Here is a 25027-nt window from a genome sequence, read left to right as displayed (position 1 = left end):
TCAAGTTTAAACTGGCAAAACAAGAATTGTTTGTAAAGCAACTTAATTTATTTACACTCAAGATGAACATTTGTCAAGATAACTACACAGAACAATAATGGGTGACGGCAGGCATTTACTGGTGGCTTTTCATTACTTTATGCTTTTCCGACTTCCCATGCAACGTCCAATGCTCTGACAAACTGCAATGGGGCTGCAAAGTCATCAGTGGTTTTTGGTTCCATATTGATTGTGTAGGTTTGTTCAGAAATGATCAACAAAAAATTCCCCCCCAAAACCCACTTAAAGTTGATTCGACTTTACAAAAATAACTTGCAATCCATCTGGGATGATTAAATCTAGTGCAGGGTTCTCCCCAGAAATTCTTTGTATAGCGGCGCACCGTCTGTCCGGGGGGGGGGGGGGCGACCGCTCGTCAACGTCAGTCCGGGGGGGGAGACACGGACGTACGGACAGCCGGTCATCAACTCCGTCAGCCGGGGGACGGACGGACGCTCATCGCCGTCAACCGGGGGACGGCGGACGGACGGACGCTCGACACTGTCACGCGCGGAGTATAGCGGCGCTGACCGAGCGGTAGAGCGGCGCAGCGCCGCTGTTCCACCGTCTGGGGAGAACCCTGTAGTGTATTTCAAACCTATTATAAGCATATCAAGAGAATATTGGTGTAACAGTCTTCTGAAAAATACAACAGGACAAGATAAACTTGATTGATGCAGTACTTTCCTACTATTAACACATGAATCCAATATATTGCCTGCCTTGTGTTCGCCAACTGTTTACAACTGAGGAGGGCCCTGTCTGCATTTAGAATAAACAGGCTTCAAAGCCTGGCAAATGAAAACAGAAACACCAAAAGAACTACATAACATAATCCAGTCAGACCAGTTCAGTGAAATACTCAGTGAGAGCTGGTGAGTTGTCCTGCAGGTAGCAGCCTTATTTGTTCAAACATTTGCACAATGTATTAAAAGCAAATTCTTCTTTACCTGCATTATTTTCAAGACAAAAGAAGGAAATTTGAAGAATAGAAAAGAAAACAAAAATATAGAATAGAATGAAGTGGCACAATGAATTAAAGTAGAACAGCGGCTTCCCACATGGTTTCAGGTTGGAGCCATTCAATATGCCAGAAACATAGCACTCAGTCCAGCACCACAAACGATGATCTCATCTCCTCAAAATGTGTGACCCAGGCCTGCAGACCTCCCCTATAGCTCACACACACACACACACACACACACACACACACACACACACACACACACACACACACACACCACTGTAACCTGATCAGCTTCTAGGACAAAAAAACAGCAAAATAATATCCTTTTATGTCAGTAAATATTCCTCCATTTTGGTTCACATGTCTAAAGATAGCAGTACTCCGTATGTAATGCGTTGACTGGTACTTGTCAGAAAAGAACCACAAGAGGTAGACCATTTGTGTGATGAGAAACTGCAGGGGACATCATTTCAGAGGAGTTATTGCTTCCTCTGTAAAGCGACTTTTGTTTCATGTCAGCCATCTTATGAATGTGCTGCAGAGCCTGGTGGCTGTTGTCAAAACAGAATCTGTTCACATAAACTAACTTTTCTCTGAGGTCCATAACAGTGTGGAAAAACATTTAAAGCAACTGTCTCTGCTTATGGTTTACATTTCTGGGTAAAAGGTAAATTTAGATGCAATATTGCTGCCAGAGGGAATGTACAGCTGTTCAATAGCCAGGATGATTGACTGACTGGTCACAGATGGAATCCAACTTCCACTTCCTCCACTGACCAGGCCAACAAAGACCGAACACGTCTCCCTGTCTGCCGCTGCAACCACAACTTTAGACTGGGCTCACACACAGACACACACAGACACACACACACACACACAGACACAGAGACAGAGACACACACACACACACACACACACACACACACACACACACACACACACACACACACACACACACACACACCATTCTAGGAGTGAACAGCAGAGTGGCAGTGTGTCTGCCAAAGGGACCAAAACTCTGCTGATGGAGGGGAAAATCTCTTCATCCCTCCTGCCCCTCCCCCCTCCCTCCATCAACCGCCCAGAACCAAAGACTCTGACAGACTGACACACATCAAGGGACCAACGCTTTACTTATTCAAATGCATCTGGAAGCAGCAGCAGCAGTTCTGTGAGTGAAGGTTCCAGTACTGAGTCAGAGGGTCTGACCGAGATGGATGGATACACTGTGTCTGCAAGTTGTTGTGGCAGCTCACCCCCTATTCTTGACATGAAGCCTCAAGCCAATAGCTTGTGGCCAATTCTGTTTAATTTCGTTTGATTTCAGAATTCTGTGTGTTCCAGTGAATTCACAGATTGTGAGGTTTTTCGCTTCTCAGCACCGTTTTGTACTTTGAGTAAACCACATTCCACATACAGCTTTTCTGGCTGAGGGTCTATTTTTAGTCACTCTACTGCGAAATAAAACAGAAAAATGTGCAGAGGAGATTTACTTCCAGATCAACTGAGAGTTATTAGTTCCCCACACCAAGGATGGCTATTAAACTGAAACTTGAAGTACTGGGATATCTGCTTTTTGTCCACATGGTATTCAGGTGATTGTGCAGAGATAAGCAGGCATCCCAGTCTGATATTTACCCTGCAGCCTCAGGCGGAACTTCATTTTATCTCTTCTCATCTTAGTTTTCTACGTCTCTCAAATCAAACAAAAATCCAGACTACAACGCTGACAAGAAGAACCCTCAAAAGTTTAATATGACCTGAGGACACACACTTGCATGCCACTCAGTACACCCAACATACACAACATTATGGTCAATTCAGATGAGCCAGAGCTGCAGGGCAGTTGAAAATATGTAAGTGGAGATAAACTTAGTGATGGAGGATGCAGAGTACAATGTGAGACACCACTCACAATGAGCTACTGCTTAGACCATAGCTTTGCAGTGGTAGTAATATGAAAGCTGCAAATGAGCTCACAATAATAAGTCTGCTTGAGGTCTGACCAGAGGTAAATTCTTCCATATGTGTGAGGGGAGGAGACCCCATTTCTCATTACAGGGATGAAAACTGACCTAAATGAAGTCAACTCTGTTCTTTGCCACGTTGCACAGGGATTAAACTCAATACTCTGTGATAACTTACCTTTCATGATGCAACTGTTTTTTTTAAACAATGTAAAAGCTAACAGATGTCTGCCTGTCTGCATGTTTTTGGATGTGCCTTGTTCGTCACCAAACACAGAGCTGTAGTTTAGTATGAGCCGTGGCTATTTAACTGTATTTGGAATAAGGATACCCTGAGAAGCCTTACAGACTGGTAGCACCCTGTACAGAAACTGTTTCTAAATGCCAAGCATACAATAGTATTTTTACAGCTGACTAAAAAAATACAGGGCTCTGGTTTGCAACTATGTGACTATTTGTTCATGCATGCACCCAAAAATCTGTGAAGTGTGTCAAAACATTTTTATTGGTCGCACCAGTGTGGCTGGTATTCAGTAGGTCTATTTTAAAAAGAAAAATAGCCTTTAAAAATCTTCTTTTGAGAACAACTGGTTGTGTAGACAGTTGCCTTTGAACAATTAGTAGCCTATCAACACATTTTCTGTATTTTATTTTTTCTGCATTTAGCAGGATTTTATGTACATCTTGTACATGTACATTGTCTCTGTGTATGTGCTTGTGTAAGACCAGGCCATGTACAGCTCCTAAATTCTTTCCATGCAAACAAGAGAAATTGTGAGAAATCACAACCTTATAAATACTTACCTTCAGTTTTAATTTGGCTGTTGATTAATTTTCTTTAATGAATAATGCTGCATTGCCGGTTTCACCTGTCCCTGAGCCTTAAAGGCTCAGCTCAGACCCCAAAAAAACGTTCCACCTGACCCCTATCCAAAGGTGCCTAATCCTCACTAAACAGTTGAGGTTATTGTTACTTTTTGTTGCATATGCTGCAATTTAAACAAACCCTCACACAATCATTTACATTATGTGTTAAGAAATTAAGTTGCACACCAGTACAACCTTTATAAAAAGTTAGTCTGGAGCCCAGAAATACATATGCCTGCATATTTGGTTCTCTAACAACCCAAAATATGTGAATGTTTGAGTGAGGATTGATCTATATTGTGGTGGTGTGTTTTGCCTCATAACCACAACCTTTTTCTTTGCATTAGTGAGGTAGTTGTTCACTCTGGTTAAGCAAGGGAGATGCTCTGTGTCTGTTTAGAGTCCATATGATTCCAGTGAACAGACTGTTGGTCGCTCTGTCTGTTAAGAATCAGGCCTGAAAACTGTGCAACATAATTATCAACCAGCTGGCCTTGAACAAACATTCACTGCTGTGATAAAAAAATATTGTGGAAAAATAATTCGTTTTTCATGATATATTCATAGATATTCTCCCTCTAGCTATTAAAATCAGTAACCTCAGGAAAACCCTCTGTATCAGTTTGGCTGTAGTTTCGATTTTTTTCTGTCCTTTCAGCGGCTGCACAGAGCAAGTCAGTACAAGCATCTAGTTTCTCAGAGATGGAAAGCAGGAAGAGAAGCACAGTCACCTGACCGAAACAGCAACAGAGAAATACCAGTTATTGGCTAAGAATAGCTCCAAATGAAATTCACATTGTCATATTACTGTGGTCAAAAACAGAGCCCATGCTGTTACACAATCAGAGACCAAGACCAACTAACCAGAACCATCACTGTTTGCTCAAAGAAACAAAAAAACAACAAACAGCACTATCTTGTCTAGATTTACACAGCATTTTCAAGGGCCTCATGAAGGGTTAATAAAGCAACTTCCCATCCTCTTTTTCATTTCTTCTTTCTGGGCAGACCATAGTCTTTATGTTTACTTCCTGTGCAATGCACACACTTCCATATGCTCCATTGGCCCAGCCCACGCACGGAAGTTCAACGGAGTTGCAGCCTGAAAATACATTTGCCAACTGCTATGTGAGATCTGATACGTTCACGGGATGGTTTATCATTCATAACCACTGCACTGGAGATAATCACTGTCCCAGTAAATAATCTCAAAATATAATTTAGTGTATTTTGCATCCTCTGCAATTGTGTCTGCATGCCACAGCAACTGGATGAGTCACTTTTGAAGAAGCTCCATCATTGCAGGATATGATTTAATCAAAAGAGCATTACATTTCATACCTCACTGAGCCGCTGGAGAAAATAAATGTGTGAAATGTAATAACAGATCAGACAGACACAATCTACAGAACCTTTCATTCTTCTTTTTGTTTAGCCCAAATACGAGTCAGACACTGGCTTTTAAACCACAGATGATCTTACTATGAGTTGCGCTAGTTTACAAATAAGTAACAGTTTTAAGGGGGAAAAAAACTCTGGTTTCCAGCTTAAGGGACTGGTGGAGTCAAATCCTCCCATCACACATGTCAACATCTTACCTCCAGGACCGGTCCAGCTCCCAGTATGGTCCTTTCCACCCCGCTGGCATAGCCCTTCTGGCTAAGTGCAGTCAGACAGTGGATCAGGAAGTTGGTACTCTGGGTTTTGCCTGAGCCACTTTCCCCAGAGATGACGATGCACTGGTTGATCCTCTTCCTGAGCATAGCATAATAGGCCACATCTGCGATAGCAAAAATGTGTGGCTCCAGTTTGCCCAGCTGGTGGTTTTCGTACATCTTGACGTACTTAGGATTGTAGATGGGCAGGAACTTGAAGGGGTTGATAGCAATGAGGATACTGCCTGCATAAGTGTAGATCTTTTTCTTGTAAAAGCGTGTGCGCAGGTTGTTTAATATGCTGTCCTCATTGAGGATGGGGAGATTGCAGAGGTCTGCAAAGTCGTCCTGTGGAGGGGGAAGGAAGCCCCTGGCAGCTAGCCGCTGTGCCTCCTGCTCCTTAGTCACAGATGGGAGATGGACATAATGAATAGTGCCATCATGGTTCCTCTCCTGGAGCATGGACAGGTAAAGAGATTAAAATCTTGAATTAACTGAGACATTTAAAAACATTCTGGGTTCTCTGAGTTTTTCAAAAAACAGTCATAATAACTTAAAGTTTAATGATAATGGGAAACATTTTGTTTGTGGTTAATTTACTGGTCTTTGTTGTTGTATTTTTCCATCATTAGCAGGTAGTGTGTTATCGAGGTAAGTAAAAAAAAAAAAAAAAAAAAAAAAAAAAAAAAATGAAAAAAGCGGAAGGAAGTACTATGCAATAGTCAAAAAGTGGAAAGACATTTCTCAGTGCTCGACATTCACAGAGTCTGACTGCAAAGTGAACAACTCTACCTGTAGTAAGAAGTAAAAGCCTAGGCTCTGAGGGTGTTGTTCCTGGGCTTTTCGAGGCCACAGAAGAAACCTCTGTGCTGGCAGGTCTCCGGCCTCTAGCACCCACTCTTCCCCGCCACATTCCTTCACCTCTGCTAGCACATACATGCGGCCAGGGTCCAGCCCCAGTGCCGTGGCAGCATCTGAGATCACTGAGGCTGCTGTTGCATCTTTCTGCACCCTGATAAAAAAATAAAAGGAATTACTAACTTTGATTGAACAACATCGTAGTTGGACATTAATTGTTGATGCTACTTTTCTAGTCTTAATACTATGGCACTCTTACCTGAGGTTACAGCAGGTGGTGGACTGAGCAGCCAACCGTGGGTAGATCTGGAGCAGGTATGAGCGACCATCGTGATCGTTAGGGCTAGCTGGCCCACCTCCCCCCCCTCCACCACCTGCATTCGTTGCCATGGTGGCAGCGCCATCTATGACACTCATCCTGAGCCAGGGGGAGTGGCCTCAGCATGCCGCACCCACTGCTTCCCTCTCACCACACAGCACCTGAAAATGACAGCTTAATTGATCAGAGACAGTATTTGTGTTTACTTTTATACATCCATGCTTATAATATTGATACTGGACCATGATAAAAAGAGGCTTTCTAAGGGCACAGCAGAGAACTCTGTAGTTACAACATGTGGGATGAAAGAGAGAGGGTTGACTCTCACGCCAACAATTAGCTATCCTATTCCAAAAAACACTCAGCACTAGTATAATGCCAGTAGAAACAAAGTAGGATAGCCCAGATAGTGAACAGCTTCCAATATAAAGCATTGCAGCTTTCTAAAAGCCTAAACAATGCGTCATTGCAGCTCTGAGTGAGCATTTTAATATGCAAACAAAATAGTTGATTTTCAAACAAAGAAACCAAATAGGAAGCTCATCCTTGGTATTTGACCCTCTAAATTTACATTCAGAGCATGATGAAGCTCTGTTGGAGCAGGGTGTCTTATATTAGCCTAGAAAAGAGGCCTATACAAGTAATTATGACAGTTTGACAGGATACAGGCCTTATGAATTAAGAACAGGTCATTTGTGAGGCCTGTTTCCTGTCAAGCTATTTACTTGCCTAAAGCCCTTTCTTTTGTAATCAGTGGTGTATTATAAAAGTATGTTACAACTCTACCCATAGAAAAATACTATTCTCATATACCAAACACTGAAATGAGAATCAGTTGAGAAATCACATACTGTAAGGTGAGAAATCCTGACTGCACCTCATGTTGCGTCTCAGCTAAGATAAGTGTGATGTGCTAACTGCTATACTACGAGATTGTACTATGCGAGGCTATGCTCACAAGACTGTTCATCACAACTTCACATGCTCAAAATTTCCCTATTTTTTATGTAGAAGAATACAGCTTGGTCCCAGCTTGGTTAACATTCTTGAAAGGTTTCTTACAGTAGCTACCAATATATTAGCTGTGGTGATTAACATACGATGTCAGTGCAGGTGTTGTCTTTTCCACAAAATGCTTAAAGTGATCCCTCAAACTTTTTAATCCTCAGATAAACTTAAAATATCTTTTCTCAACAAATGCCAAAACAGAATATGATTTCTCACAATGTGACAAGTAACCAAACTGAAAATTCTCAAAATGTAAAGGAAAATATATATATATTAAAATGTAGCAACAAATGTGACGTACAGAATACAAACAAACAATCATAGATTAGAACTTAAATATATTTTTTTTCTGTGTGTGTAAATGGAGTGGATGTTACTAGTGTGTGGTTTCACATCTAAAAATACACTTCACAACAGCAACTCATCTGCCGGTCAAATTAAATCAAACTGCACTTCCATTTCAACAAAATATCACTATTGCTCTTGTGAGCACAGTAGACAGGACACAGGGCTCAAACATGTGCATCAGTGCTGGCAATGACTCAAATCTAATAACACTGCAGTGCATTTGTAAGCAGTGCATTGTTATCATATTACTTGTAATAGCTATGCCACTGAAACTTTAACAAAGGTTGCAGCTGCAGATGCTGCACAGAAATTGAACCCTTCCGCTCAATGATAGCAACCAAGATGCAAATACAGAGAACACTTAGGGTAAACCACAAATGGTGTAATGATAGCACATTATTCACTCTCACAGACAAGACACCTACAGTGTTTTATGACGTACAACTTGGTGGCAGGATGAAGTGTTTAGAAAATTTTCACCACAACAACTTATCTCTTTCCCCACTCAGTTTTCTCTGCTTGGCCACGTCTCAACACCAAAGGTCTTACAACATCACAGAGCTCTAAGCAGACCATTAACTGAGAACAAAGCGGAAGTTTGTTCAGTCCATACTACGGATATCACTGATTTCCTGACTGAGCTGAGGCTGCCTTGAAGATATATCAGGGTCTTTTATGAACCAATCCACAATAAACTAAAAAGGGGAGGACAAATTTCTTATTGATGTATCATATGACTGGCATCTGTGCCACAAAACTCATAGGTGTCAACAAGGTCGAGCAGCCATTCTTTTGAGAAATGTAACCGTTTTATGTTAAGTCAATTGAGGTGTCAGCACAGACCCCAAAGGATACTATAAGACAACACCCACCCCAATCACAGTCTCTTCAGCCTGCTGCCATCTGTCATAATAAACAGAAGTAACTGCTGCAATACCACCAATCTACGGAGCACCTTCTTTCCTCAGGCTGCGAGAATGAGGTATGAATCATAACATCCTTAACACTACGATTCTTTTGTGGAACGAAGGGAATAGAACTTGGATTTTGAACCTGATAATCAAATTAATCTTGGAAACCTTAAGAAATGACCAATGGGCCATCAAGGCTGACAGTTTTCAGGCTTAAATTTGAACCAATAAGTATACTTAATTTGTGGTTGACAGTGTAAAATCAGTAGAATCAATAGATGTGGCTTGTAATAAAAACATGCATCAGTATGTACATCCTTCCACTGAATGCGACCAATTCTAGTGTAAGGTATGAGCAGTCATTACCCAGATCAAGTTTCCCTGGTCAAGCTTTAGTATAAAGATTAGATTCAACAGCAATGTTTACATGCTGTTCTGTTAATGCTTAACAAGAGTTGCCATCATACATCCTTGTAAAACAGTCTCATGTTCTTGTATTTCAAAGAAAAAAATTCTTTACGTACAAATTAATAGAACCAATGTCAATGTTTGAAAGGATTTCTGGGCAGAAAACCACTGCTTTTTTGTTTTTCATGACGTTATTTAAAAGAATATCTCACGTATTAATAACAAATCTTTCACTTAAGAATAGGGGCCTAATTTACCTGTTGGGTCACAGAATAAAGAAATTAATGGCTTGAGTTTACCGAAAGATGCTAGCAAAGCAAGACAGTACATGAAGGATTTCACACATCTCAGCATTGCAAATCAACCAGCAGACATCTACACAAAGGTGACTGTTCTTGTCCGAGCAACATCACAGTTCGGAGATTAGGTCTGTAACTCCACATGAATAAATGGCATTCTGCAACGTACACATAAAAGAAAGAGAGCAGTTGGGTTCATCCATGTTGGAGGAGCAATTTTTAACAAGCACAATCTACTGTACAGTAGCATCAGTAGAAAATCGTCTGGGCTAACAGTGCTCTGTAATTAGCACTCAAGTCATTGTACAATCATACATGTTGGTACAACTGCAAATTCACTTTACCCTACACCCAAATTACTGACAGTTGGTGTGGTTACTTTGCAAGGCTGGCATGATGACAGCTTTACATCATCACTGTTGAACATAAAACCCGGTCAACAACATTATGGATTCTCAACTTTTGGAAAGTGCTCATGTATTTCTGCATTCATTCATTGTAACCTCCAGCCGGACTTAAGCTAAAGTAATATGATCCAGGTTAAGGATGTCTGTAACACAAATGAATGTAGAATAGTGATCTATAGTTGAGTGTGAATCACACAGACAGCAGCTGGGTAAAGTTTAGTCTAATGATGGATCATGTAGCATGGCTTCGCATCAGTAATGCATGCTGTCTAAACTGTAAGTCCCTCTTGGGGAAACAGAAACCTGGTTTAAATCACTTTATGGCAGGCAGACTCCACTGCTTTGGTTACCCGATCTCAGGTCGAGTTCTGTAAGCATCGAGTCCTCCAGTTTATCACATTTATCATTTGAGCAGAGACAGTTTATTTTCTTAGGCTGAAAACCAAGAAATGTTATAGTCTGAGATATGCCTGAAAAAGCAGTGTGAGGAAAAAGTGCCTGTCAGAGACATCTGCATGTATTATTATGAAATCAAGTTCTCCATTCCACAATAAGAAGGTTTGTTTTCACTCAAACTTTCCGCTGACTGATATAGCCAATTGTGCTCATGTGTTATGTGGAGTTATCAGGAATAATACACACAGACATACTAAGTACCCGTGTTACAAATTAGCTCAGATAAGAGAATAGCTCATTTCAATCATGAGCAATATTGCATAATGGTAGCAAGGATATTGTTGTCTCTTCCTATTCGTCTTAAGGTGGAAATTTTGACGTTTAAGATGTAATCACAACAATCCTACCAAACACTTTCATATTTTTAGAAAGAATAACCAACAACACATTACAAACCTAACCACATGGTTCTGGTTAGTAAGTGGTCAATGTATCTGCTAGGATTGCAGCCGTGTTGTGAAACTAATAAGCTCATGACAACACCGGTAATCCCAGTACACTGGCTTTTTACAAGGAAAGACACTAAATATATGAAGAGCAATTTTAATACTGTTATTTTACCTAAAATTGCTAGTGCAAACTGAACATTTCCTATAGCTTCAGCATCACATCAAAAACATTTAACTGGTGAAACACGAGTTGACTTATATTTTAAGTTTAGCACTGCTACCATTCATAAAGCAGGTTTTTCCTGCATTTTTTGACAGTGAATCAATTTTATATATTGTATGTCAGAGAGTAGTTTTATACATTATTTGGGAGTCAGGGAACATAGAGCAGCTGATGAAGAGTTGCAGGAAATAGGTTGCACACCTGCTACTTCTCAGTTAAGTAACAAACTCCTTTTTCCCTCATTAACATCATCAGTCTGCTCCGGCGTCTCTTTGCTGTGCTGCTGGTGCTGCTTCTGCATAGAGTAGACGCCTGTAGTAGTTTGTAATTGTAGTGTCTGTCGTCTGACTATGTACTGATTTTTAAAACGTAAACACAGCGGTGGGCAAGGCATTCAGCGTATGCCCGAAAACCAACAACACTAGGCAACACTAGTATCTATCCAATAAAACTGCCTCCACTGAACTTTTGCATTCTTAAAAGCCGCTTTCAGACACTTTTCTTTTGGCCTCTACATTGCATAACATGAACATTATCTATCCGTTTCAGTTTCTGTTTGTACATATTTATGAAAAGCAATAACAGGAATCTGTTGTCTAACACATGCAAAAGAACAAAGGCCATTACATGCTACAATGGACCAAATCTAAACAAAGCCAACCCTGGAAACATTTAGGTCACAGTCGAGAATTAGTGGAAAATAGAGCAACTTGAGACTCATGAGCTTGTGCGTTTGCCAGGCAAGCTGACCACAGTCCCAAAAACATGCAAGCCTGTAAAATGCCATGGCATGCAAAACTGCAGAGACCACAAAAGACAGCATCATCATTATCCTCCATCATAAGCCCTGGTTTAAATCTGTCAATTTAACTCCTGAGTTGCTCTCTCAACTAGTTTCAAAAGAGAGAAGCTACAGTATCTGTCTGCCAGGTGAATCTGTGTGGGGAGAAAACAGAAGGAAAAAAGGTTGTGACAGAGATAAAACTAAACAAAGAAGAAGAGAGGAAGGCGGAAGCAGAGGCTGAGAGAGGGAAAGGTAAACATCTAAAAGTGAGACAGAAAAGAGAGTCCCGTGGGACAATCAAAGGAGACGGAGGCTTTGAGATAATGCAGCTTCCTCCCTGCAGAGGAGATCCTCTGCAGGGATGCCCAGCATTCCTCAGATAAGATCTGGGGTTGTCTGCTTTGCGTAGGCTTAGCCTGGCACTTTAGCTGCTTACTGTGGGTTGATGGGAAGAGCACAGGGGTACAGATGAGGGTAGAGAGATACTTTTTAGCTGCTTACTGTGGGCATGAGGAGGCATTAACAGCTAACAAGCTCTTTAAAAAAGACATTTTCTTAAAGGCGGTACCACTCATCCCCACTGGACTCACTAACCCCCACCTAACCCCTCATTATCCAATCAGGGAGAATAGGATTGCAATAAATTAATGCCACTATACATTTATCACTAAGAAAAATAATGAGTAGTTTACACACAGTTATGTTACTCAGGCAATTTATCAACAACAGGAAACAGAACTGAGTATAATGAATTCAACAGCCCGTACTGTACCAGTCAAGTCTATTTGCAAAATAAGGGCTGTATTCGAATCCGCCTTCTACACACGAGTATTCACAAAGGCATTTCCACTCAAAGCGCTGTTCCGCGCAGTGTTCTCTAAAATGCCAGGGGGTGTATCCTGTCCTGTGAAAAGAACGTTACTGGAATTATATCATTATTCAACATGGCTACATCGCTACACTGGAGGTTGTCACTGCTGAGGAAGAATTTATCTGTTTATGGCTGTTCAGATGACAAAAGGCGACAATGGAGGACACAGTCTGTCTGTCCCTTACATGCAGACAGAGATCTCAATGGGGAATACAGTCGTATTGTGAGCGCAACAGAGGTTTTTGTCAAATCCGTATGACACCGAGTATTTTTGCCCTATTTTTTTTTTTTAAAGATTTTTTCTGGCATAGACACCTTTATTAAGCAGTAGACAGATAGGAAATATGGGAGAGAGAGGGGGATGTGACATGCAGCAAAGGACCTCCGGCCGGAATCGAACCGGGGTCGGCTGCGTTTATGGCATGCGCTCTAACCACTGCGCGCCAGTATGATTTTTAATCCTTTGTCAGACCAGAACTAATAGAGACAGTTGTCTGGGGGGTCGAGTAAAATGCTCGCACTGTACAGCCCTGGCATAAAAGAATCCCTCTTCTAACTTCATTATAACTGAAGCTAGAGTTGGCAGTAAATGCAGGAGTTGTTTGACAGAGGTGAAATAAGCCAACCAGTTCTTACTCACCGTCTCCCAACTCCTACTCTATCCTCTTCACCCACCTTCAAAGAAAAGCTCCACCCAGAGAGAACAGGGACAGGGGGAGGAGCAGTAGTAAGTCTAGAGTGCCAATTAGTGGAGAGAGAAAGAAATATTTTGCCTTTATATGGCCCGTTGTTGTAATGTTTATAAACTCGCTACGAGATGTGTGAAAGCCTCGAGTGTTATGCTCTTAGGCTGTACCACAGACAGTAAATTTACTTCCTAATGGACTTCCCAAGACTGGCACACATACCCACACTTGTACACATTTATATATAGACTGTTTTAACAGGACAGCCAGTCACTGCTGAGACACCAGCAGCTGACTGTATGATCTGGCAGGAAGTGACTGACCCACTGACACATAGATGGTCGATGAACTTCAGCTGGAATATCCCCATGTTAACTCTCTTTCTCACACCTCCTTCTTCTGTCTCCCTCTTGCTGTACACGTCACACTATAATACGGACATGAACATAAAGAGGAGAACTAAAAGGAAGTAATTTATGAAGTCAGCAAAGATATGGTGACTCCCAACATTCCTCTCTAGACTCCTGATAAATCTCATGAGTCAGAACTAAAAGCTGCTTCTATCATGGATGTGACCAGTCTCAACATGGCAACAGCTTGAACATAGGAATGCCAATCACTAGCCGTTTTTATACTGGGCAGCAATCCGCCAATTTAACACCGGCGGAAGGAGTTGAGAATATGGGCCACAGGTCTATGATTAAGTAAATCTATCAAGTGTCGCCACATTAAATACCACGGCGGGGGGAGGCACCCATGACGAGGCAGTGGCCATTCATGATTATACTGCATCCCGCTGGCCTTGAGCGGGAAGCTGCGTAGCAATTATTAATGACACTGGTATCAAATTCTTCTTCTTCTAAATATATTAGATATATTAATATCCTAAATATTCTTCCAACGCATATGTTGTACGTCACTGTTCACGCCCAACTTCGTGCTTCACGTCACGTCACATGTTTACACCTACCCCAGACAAGACAGCAGATTGCAGCCTTAACCTTGCTGCAAATGTGCCACCTTTTCTATCTAAAAGGGGCTACTGTAAAGCTAAGTTATAGTATAGTGTGTTTACATTTCCCCCACATTTATGCACACCATCTTTAGATCTGGAGACGAAATCATTCTGTTTGGTTTAAAAACAGGTTAAAAAACAAAAGAATACTCGATTATAACCCTGATGTAAACATTCTTCTACTTTAAAAAATTTAACTAACTGTAAAAATACTTGGTAGACAGAGGACATAGGGTCGATAATTTAAGATAAATCATATACTTCTAGTGCAATTAATTGATGAGTCAATCTTCAAATAGATCTGCAACCATCTGGATACTCAATGAATCAATAAAGCTCTTACTTCAAACAAATATGGCTAATATTTCCTATTCTCAAATATGTTTTTCTTTGTTTGATATGGTTGTGGATTTATATCTTTGGGTTTCAAAATGTTAGATGGACAAGATAAATAAAGGAACACTGGGTTTCAGGAAATTGTGACAGGCATTTATCACTTTTTTCCTACATTTTATAGACCAAGTGATACATAAATTATTTGTGTACATGAAATGAGATAAATCACTAATGAAAACTAAGTTTCAGCATCATATATTTATGTCATCATAAATTATATAATCATATGGATACTTTTAAAGGCATTTTATTTCCAATTCTATAGTAATTTCTATTAGAAATAGAAATAAAATAACCATAACACACAAATACTGGAAGCAATTTGTGGTTTAAGAGAGCCTAGAGTTTGAAATGAAACCACCAGCCCAGATGAAAAATGGTTAACCTACTTACCTGAGGAAATAATCAATAAAAATAGTTTTGGTAAAAACAACAAAGACGAATGTATCATGAGTAAAGTATGCATAGACATAATATACGTAGATGCCTCATAGACTGACGCTGTCTATTGGAGCTGACGTATCAGCGCGGCCGCCATCTTGGATGGGTCCCCAATGTGCACCCCCTACATTTATTTCTACTGAGGAAGGTCTATCCCCAACTACAATAATCATAACTCCATGAATTTTTACCGGATTTTCACGGGGTTACAAATGACAGAGATTTAGTTATGATACAGGGCGCTGTAACAAAAAAACAAAAAACAAAAAAAATCTTACTTGTGAAAGGTAATCCTCCGCGATCTGGTAACAATACTACTCCGGTTATTGCAACCGTAAACTGCACAAAATACGGGCATAGTTGCTCGCTCTCCGTCGATTCCGATTGACTCTGGTGCTAGCCTAGAGTGAGGAGACCCAACCAAGATGGCGGCGACGCAGGATTACGTTCCAGCACGCCATGAGGCGTCTACGTATATTATGTCTATGAAAGTGTGCTACTAGAGCCTGAGTCAGCAAGCCCCCTGTATCATAAAATGTTGTGCGCATTAGCCTTGTAAGTTGAAGTTTGACACAAACAACATACTGAGCAAAATCAGGGCGAAAGACAACGAGGTAAAGAGACGTCACGCAGGGCTGCACAACAACATTGAGTCCTTGTCCTTCTTAATTTCATTGGACATATAACCATGAATTAAAAACAAACAAACAAACAAACAAAAAAAACAGGAATCCCTTCAACTTTCCTCTGGAGGACCCAGCCCTGCACTAATATGGCTAATGAGTAACTGCAGGGCTACAAAATCCTGTCATGAGTGTTGTATAAGACACTTCTGGATCTGACTCACAAAGGATGAGCAAAGTAGGTGTACTTGTAGAGACGAGGGATTCTGAGCATGTAGTAACAAGGGATGGTTCAAGGAAGTCTGTGAAAAATTAGCATTATCCCTCCCTCTCAAGTAGTTTCCATACAGAATACACTTTTCCATTTTTTTTGGCCAATATCACATTGATACCATGTCCTATGTCGCTTTTTAAATGGCTTTGTGCAAGCTATTTCTGACATCTTTAAAAATCCTCAGCGCTTGACTAGAACTCAAATTAAGCTCTGTTGGCTTAATATGCTGCTTCTTCCAACAACATGTGCTTGTAATGATGGGCCCGCTGAAGGCTTCGTAGGGCTGGGGAGGTTAACCATTTAAACATCTGTGCTGAAGAAACGTTTTGTTTTACACCAGATTTCAAACATTTCAAAATCCCCAGGTCCACGTACTATACTTCTAGGGTACATCTGTGTGCCAGGCTGTAACGTCATAGACTCATAGACCAAGCTCCTTTCCTCTCCCAAGGGAAAGTAGAGCTGGGGCCACTGAAGTATCCATCACCACTACAACTCTCTCTGCATGACCTAATGGAGATGAGAGGGGCTGGCTCTTTGCCAAAGCAGGCTGCATTGTCCTCTAGGCACAATGAGAGACATAAGCAAAGGGAAGTACAGATTCACTCTGTGTGTGTGTGTGTGTGTGTGTGTGTGTGTGTGTGTGTGTGTGTGTGTGTGTGTGTGTGTGTACATATGAGTGCTCCCTGTGGCTTACGGCCATGTGTGTGTGTGCTCTCTTTGGGATTCATAAATGCACTCAGACTTGTGTGATAAAGATTGCTCCCGTTGCTGAGTGGTGGTAAATCAGCCTCACAGTTGAGGCTCTATAGGAAGTGCAGATGCACCCAAAATGGCTGTGAATGGATCAGAGCCCTCCCACTAGAGCCATGTGGCCTATTCAAAGATGCAGCCTTTTGTTTAAAACCTCAATCAGGGAATTAACTCATCCAGCAGACACCAACTGGGCTCAATAAGACAAACACAGATAGAGAGAGAACTATGAAGAGAGAGTGAAGGAAAGGGAAGAAAAGGGGCACTAACAGCTCATCTCCTCCCCCCTGTATTTAAGTCAGCTCCCAGGCTGGCCAGCCACGGACAATAAAACCAGAGCCGAGGAGCATCTGCTGCCTCCGTCTAAAGAAGAGTATAAAGGAGAGAGGAGCCACAGGGATCCAGTCTTTGACTTGTTGATATTACCCTATTCATTCAGTATGGAGCACAAGCTCATGGTCAATATCCTCTTCTGTGCAACAATTTAGCTGTTAGAAAAGAGTATGAAGTGCAGATAAAGACATCACAGTTGATATATTTAAGCCAAACTCTCAAAAATTAAACACCACCATTTGCGATCACCCGCACCCCAACTATAGCTTGTTTTTAAAACCATCGCGAAACTCAAGCTAGCCAGCTGTCTGTCACAATGAATTACCTAAACTGCGATGGACAATTCTAATCAATTATAACACGGCCATCTGAGTACACTCCATTGATCTGCCACTCCAAATATCATGTGTCTGAGTCGTGTATTGACAAACTGAAGCGGGCCGCTGTTCATTTGACATCCCTCGGAGGTAGGTATGACCCTGAATCACATGCAGACCATTTCAACACAATGGATAACCTACTTTAAAACAACCTGAGATCATGGCTGCTTGTTTTGCTGTATAAGCTCGCTCCACTTTTGCTTGAGGCTATCAAACACTAGTTTTAGCCACAGCTTTATGAACTCCTTTTTTATGTACATTTCACAGCAGGTCAGTAATCCAAGAGGCCCAAGTACAGCCTTACAATACTCTCTCATGTCTCGCCACCCGTCTACCTCAGCTGTACCACTCAACTGCTTCTTTAACTGTGCCTCTTTACCGCCATCTCTCCTGTCATGTATTTCACAGAAACTCCACCAATGCTACCCTCCAATGCCTCCCCTTGACCTCCCGCTGGTCACCCCCCTCTGTTCCCCACCGCCTAACATTTGGCACCGCTGCTTTAACTCAGTCCAGATGCCAAGCCACAGTGAGCAGAGGAGAAGCTCAGTCTTGAAGGAACTCTACTTATTATAATATCATATCCTGGTGTTTTTAATTTACACAGTGACCCTTTACTATTCTGCCACTAAGACCCAAAGGCAGCAAGCACAGTAGAAAGACCAACAAAACAGATTTGAATACAACACAAAATATTTGTGTTCCGTTTCATCAAACCACTCAAACATGTTGCAGGCGGCTGACACAGAGCACAACGTTCATGCAAAGCGGCGGCAGTAGCTCAATCAGTAGAGACTTGGCTTGGTGACCGTAGGGTGGCCGGTTCAAATCCAGCTACGGACCACAAATCCAGCTACGGACTGGTAGCTGAAGAGGTGCCAGTTCACTTCCTTGACTATGGGGGAAAAAAAAAAAAAAAAAGAGGGCTGAAACAGAGCACAACGTTCATGCAAATTCTCCACAAATAAAATCCCAGCCTTGAAGGTCTGCCTTGCAGCGACTGACATCCCGAGGTCCTTTCATCCTTGAGGTTAATATATGTTTTCAATCAGTCTGATGAGCCGAAACTCTAGATCCAAAGCAGCAGCATCCACATGAAACACATCAGACAAGTGAGGCCATAGCATGTCTGACTTAATGCATCCCAGAAGGCTCTGCTGAGTCCGATTGGCTGTTTGGGATACCACGCTGGTTGGTGGTGACTAGGGATTCCGCAGAGTTTTCCGGTCCAGTCATCTAAGCCATGTTGGACTAATAAACTAGTCGAGAGCAGCGGTGGATAAACACAGTACAATGGCAACATGTAGGACACTTGTATGTTCATCCTTAGTATTACAGATACCATTATAGTATAATGCAATCGTCCATAAATCCCACTGATTCCATTTTCTTTAATGGGAATATTTGCCTGTAACCCAGTGTTGTATGATAGTAAAATAAATGTCTTTGGGGTTTAAAGTTCTGGTCAAACGAATAAGCAATTTGAGTATACATCAATGTGGGTTTAAGATGCTGAAATGGGAGATTTAATTAAGGAAGTACTGACATTTGAAAGGAAGTTGGTTTTATGTGAACAAGGGTTGTTTCTATTGGTTTTGTTTTAAGCTGAACTCATAACAAAGATTGTGAGATGGATTCTTTTATATGTGAATGAGCAGTGAGGTGTAAAATTCTTCAGACAATTCATGTCTATGCCTATTTTGTTTGTGGAAATTAAAACAAAGGTTCTTCAAATTCAAATTGCAATGGTTTAGTGGGCTTCTTTTTTCTGTTGTTGTTTTTAATCTCTGTAAGACACTTTGAGCTACTTTTCTGCATGAAAAGCACCATACAAATAAAGATTGATATGATTTGATTTGATTTAACTGTCCTGTTCATGTTTTTGTGTTCATCGCCTGATAAAGCAGGCCGCCTAAAGATGTTTGCTCCTCATAGCATCAAAAAGACAGTCTGAATAAATGCTAATATTTGCACAATGTGTTTATTCATTTCAGGTGCATTTGATATGAGAGAAGCAGCGGCTGCTCAGGATGGTCTCCAGCGACGGAAACACTTCCTTCCCAGCCAGCGTGATAAACTACAGGCACAAACACACACAAACATACAGTATGTCATCTGGAGATGTGGGGCAGCTGCAGGCAGAAATCAGGAAGAGAAGAAAAGGAAGCAAAGGGAGAGAGGCAGACAGAGGGGATTATTGTACACGCTCACTCATGTGGGCTACCCTGCTATAACAACACTTCCCAAACACATGACTCCATTGTAGCACCAGAATAGTCACTGTACTGCCCAAAGTTCATACTTATTTTAAATCCCTTACTCCTGTTGCCAGTTACACATGCAACACAACCACTTTTCTTTAATTCCTAGGGGGAAAAAATCTTGATCTCAAAATGGCTTGTTTGTAGTAAGGTATGGCTAACTATTCTCATTATCGATTAACCCGCAGATTATTTTCACAATTAATAGTTTAGTCTATGAAGTGTGGACATTTTTTAAAATAATCCTCATTGCAATTTTCCCAGAGTCTAAAGTAACATCTTTAAGGCCCCCACACACCGCCCAGACTCAAACCAACAGCTAACTGCCTTTATCCGACCACTCTGTTGCCTCTTGTCTGACCTGTTTGGCAGAAAAGTTGCATTCAACACACTGCTTCGACGTGCTGCCAGCTCCACAGTAGCGTGTACGCTCTGCGCGAGACTTCGCATGTTTAATCGGAGCAGACAACGTCTGCGCGGCTCCGAAAGCTTCCAACGCAACTGAACACACTGAACATATTTGTTCCTGACCGTGTCCAAGTCTCCCCAAACGCTTCAGACGTCCAATGGTTGGGCCAGTGTGTTCCTGCCTTTAGACTGCTTCATTTGTCCAAACAACAGTCCATAACCTAAGGAACAAAGACCATTTACTCACTATCATGAATGACAAAAAAATAGGTAGGAGAAGATACTTCTAACCTATAGCTATCACAAACTAAAGCCTCTGCTCTATATTCTATGGCACCATGTTTTATAAGTGCCTTGACCTCTGCTTAAACTTATAGTGGGACAAATAGCAGCAGGAGGGCTACAAAATTTGAAGAAAGTGTGATGAAGGGGAGAAACAAAGGGGAAAAAGCATAATCTCAGACATTCTGACCATACAAAGGATCATATGCTGTGCAGCAAATATAATCTATTGAAACCATCTTCCCTGTGGTGTATCCTGATTATGTTTGGGTGGCCTGGCAGATCCACAAACTAGAGAGTAGGTGATAAGCATCTTAGAAAGGATAACGTCGTTCCAACATCTAGGCCTATGGCAACCTTTTTCTAAATCACCCCTCTACTATCATTTTAAAAGAAGTGGACTGGACAGAAACTGAAGTGATGAACATAACTACTGGTAGTAAGAAACAACACTACTGAAGCTATTTTTCAAAAGGCATTTCCCCTACTGCCCCTTTCTTTTCTTCTGTACGGATCACATCATGACTGACCACCGCCCCTCTTCTACCTGAGCCAGACATCCTCAATGATTTCTGTCAGATGAAATGTAATTTACATATGGAGTCATTCATCAGTGACCAAGAGTCAGACGCCATGTTATAAATAGAGCAAAAACAAACAGAACAGAGCAGAACCCAGCCAATATGGAGCACATGGCCAAGGTCTACTGTTCCTCTCTCTCTCTACCCTCAGCTTGTCTCTTTCTTTCCATTTCTTTCCCCCATCTGTGCCTCCCTTGTCTGTACTTTTCTGTGCTTTGCTTTTTTGCTTTCACTTCTCTTGTCACTCTCCACAGCCTTTATGGCATCCATTGGTAAGATCGAGCTGAAGAGTGGGACAAGGTTCAAACCTATTGCTGAATACAAAGAGCGATAGATGCCCAAACAATATTGTAGTAATATATTTGGTCATGAATTGTCAGTCAAGACCAATGTTAGGCTGGGACGACGCATCGGCGTAGTCGGCGTAATCGACGCCATAAATTCGTCAACATGAATAATTTGCGTCGATGCGTCGTCCCAAACAGGAAGTGGTAGTACCTCTGGTGGCTGAGAATAGCCCCTCTCACACAGAGACGCTGCATTAACGCCGCAGCGGCGGTACGTAAATTCTCCGCCGTTGGTCATTCACACAGAGCGAAGAACCGCTGGAATAAAGACGAACCGCCATGTAATTCACACAGAAAGCTGCGCTGCCGCTCCTAAAGAGACGTGACGGTACACATCATGAGGATGACGACGGGGTGTTTCCCAGGTGTCCCCCCTGTCAATCTAAACCCGCGGACCGTTTATAATGTGAGGTGATTGAGAACCCGCCCCCTAAACATCCTGGAAGGTGAAAGAGTTACGTTTTTCACGCTAAATTACATTATTACACAATCACCATCAATAAACAGGTCGCTGCGTGACTCTGTCACTTGCAGGGACGGAGGCTGTTTTCTGGGGGAAAGTTCACTGAAGTCTCGGTCGGAAGGGCTGACCATCGCGGTGATTTCTATCAGCACAACCACTTGAGTGAGTTAAAGGTTTTTGCTGGTGACAGACGCTGTTTTTCGAGCAGAAATGTGATGAAGAGTTGGTAGGACAGGCGAGAGGACAGATGCTGCTCCACCTACAACTGCAGTATTTTTTCCCTCATGTAAGTTACCAACGACAGTTACAGTTACTACGTTACTTTTGTTTGGTCATGTAACGTTAAATTAATCGTTAGATTAGTCGACTAATCGAAAAAATTATTGCTAGATTAATCATTTGAAAAAAAATTGTTTGGGACAGCTCTAGACCAATGCTTCTTTTCCATCAAAATGAATGGGTCTACACAGGTTTTTGTAAACATGGGTATACTGGCCAAAAATTGCCTATTGACCCCATTCCCGGTAGGTATTTTCATAGCCAGGAAGTCAAACATTTTCAACTTCAAAACATCACTGAGCAGCTTTAATAGGAATGAATGGGGCTCTGCCTCCAACACTGCGTCCAGCAATAAAAACGTCGTTGAACAGACCGTCTAAGATTTAGATCAAAGCCGAGCCGAGGTGTTAAAAAAATGTGTCAATTAACCTGGTTGTAAATGCAGATGTTACACATTCCCATTGCACACAAAAGCCTGATGTTTAAGTGGGATTTTTGACCAGTGAAAAAGTGGAAAAAACATCAATCACAATTACAGCATTTATGCATTATGAGGAATTGTATTTTCTAAAATGATTAAGCTTCCTTTAGTTATGTTAATGGTTATTGTTACATGAAGACATTATTTCCAAGTTTACTATGAAGTTTCAAAGGTGGAACAGTGGCTTGGTGGCACCTGTCGCTCTTTGCCACATGTCAACACTTTTCTCGCCCTGTTGTTCTGTTCCTGTTGAATGAATCCATAAGAGGGAAAAAAAATTAAAAATAAAATCATCTCAAGTTAAAAACACCTAGAACTAATTACAACAAACTTTGAGTGCTTCCAGTGGCGCTGCATGGACTTTGTATGCTTAAGTCCAACTCTGTGCCACTTTTGCCATTGTCCTTTGTAACACTGGCACTCCACCCTGGCAGATATAATGGGAATATTTTGTCACCTCTCTACCGCCTTGCCTGGCTGCGTTTATTCATTTTTCCCTCAGTTAACTTCAGAATGAGTGAGTAATGAATGACGTTTGAGTCCATTTCCTTGGATTTGTCCTCTCAACCCAAGATGTTAAGTCCTACCCAATTTTTCCCAATACACTTACACCCTTAAAAGAGGTTTTTGGACCAAGTATTAGATTAGATGCCATTTCATTCACTTCAGAGAGTCTTAAGACTTCAGGTTCATTCTTAAACTCTTTCTTCTCTGTATTTGCAGATGCATAATATATGTGGAAAATGCAAATGAACTGAAAAAAGAGATCACAGCCTGAACTTCAATTTTCAATGGTCATTACAATGGTCAATGGTCATTACAAAGTCAATGTGCAATGTGTACATTTAGGGCCCTATAAAATCTGTTTTATTTTTTCCCAAATTCCGTTTTACTTTTTCCCAAATTTCTTTTTTAATTTTTGGGAATCCCGTTTTTTTGGTTTTTTTTTTTACCTTTTACTCTTATTATACTACCAAAAACTGTGTGTTTTTAATGTAAATGACTAAAATGTGCGCAAATTAAATAGAAATTACCTTAAATTTATTGAGGTGACAAACACATTTCCTCAATACTGTACCGTACAGTACATTAAAGTGCATCAAAAACATTTTGACTTCATCATGTCTTCATACAGTAGTATATTTTGGGTTTCATTTAATAAAAACATGGTCAGCTCTCACTCAGATCCTGTAATTGTTTGCATATCAAAATTGTTCTAAAAAATGTAAGTTGTAAATATTTTTTTAAAAATAGCAAAGATGACCAACAAAATGAGAAATTATACTCGTGACGTTATGTCAACTTAGCATACTAACCAGCTAGCATTGGAAACCCAACCCTCCCCCTGTCCTCTGAGCTCCCAGCCCAGGCAGAGTCAGCTAAGAGGGCTGTGGCTAACGGGGCTAACTAGCTAACAGCAGCTACTGTTAGCAGCAGTTAACAGTAACTCTGGTATTATATGCCGATTATATGAATCGTCCGTGCAGTTTTCCCCAGACATACGTTCCTCTTACACACGAAAACAGCATGTCAGTGAAATTATGTCAAATTCCATGATATTCCGCGTTAATAAGTAGATTGCGTTTTAATCGGCCAATTCCGTGATTCTGTCCGCGATTCCGTGATCGCAGAAATCATAGGGCCCTATATATTTGCCTCAACTAACAGGGATTCGAAGTCTGATACAGTATGGCAATTGTGTAACTTCTGAAAGATCCAGTGGGGAAATTAGGTAGGTGATGCCTGTTTTAAATTTGCTAAAGGGAATACTTTCCTAGTAAAAATGTAGCTGAAAAAAAAAAAACAAACCTGTAAAACGCACTTGGGGCTACTTTCTTTCAGCTTTCTGCTGTTGGAAGAACTGATCATAATGTCGTTATGACAGACATTTAGGGTAACAATAATAGGAGATATACCAAAGACAGGTTCTCCTCCTGGCCCTTGTTAACTATGCCTTTGATCCCTTTTAGACAGTCATGCTCAGATATGGACAAGCAGAGCAACAGCAAATAAAGCCTCAGGGTGTGCCCTCTCTCTGCCCATAATCCAGAGCCAAGGGACAGGATCAGTGACCACAGAGAGGATGGAGGGGGAGGTTATAGCACTCACCACAGCCATCAACATTCTCCTTCCTGAGGGTGACCACTGCAGCTGAGGGGGCAGGGAGTGAGTGACAGAAAAGTTTCAACGCAATACGTCAGACATGAAATGTGAGATACAAGCAAAAATTGGGTACACTTTGTGCAAA

At 41.3% G+C, this 25027-nt stretch overlaps 1 protein-coding gene across 10 annotated transcripts in view; it reads right to left on the bottom strand.

Annotated features, from left to right (window-relative positions):
- myo9b (myosin IXB) overlaps positions 1–25027 on the bottom strand; it is a 63252-nt gene that overhangs the window by 31739 nt on the left and 6486 nt on the right. For all 10 annotated transcript variants that reach the window (XR_003985914.1, XR_003985915.1, XM_030432912.1 and 7 more), the window contains exons 2-4: positions 6613–6833; positions 6288–6507; positions 5439–5948 (exon numbers count right to left, since the gene is read on the bottom strand). Coding sequence is in view for 8 of the 10 variants with exons in the window: in XM_030432912.1 (XP_030288772.1) it covers positions 5439–5948; positions 6288–6507; positions 6613–6770 (888 nt within the window). In the remaining 2 variants the exon portion in view is untranslated. The remainder of the gene's footprint in view (positions 1–5438; positions 5949–6287; positions 6508–6612; positions 6834–25027) is intronic.

This window comes from Sparus aurata, chromosome 11 (assembly GCF_900880675.1).
Source record: "Sparus aurata chromosome 11, fSpaAur1.1, whole genome shotgun sequence".
In the NCBI taxonomy this organism is placed as follows: domain Eukaryota; kingdom Metazoa; phylum Chordata; class Actinopteri; order Spariformes; family Sparidae; genus Sparus; species Sparus aurata.
This window is presented reverse-complemented; position numbering and strand designations above follow the sequence as displayed.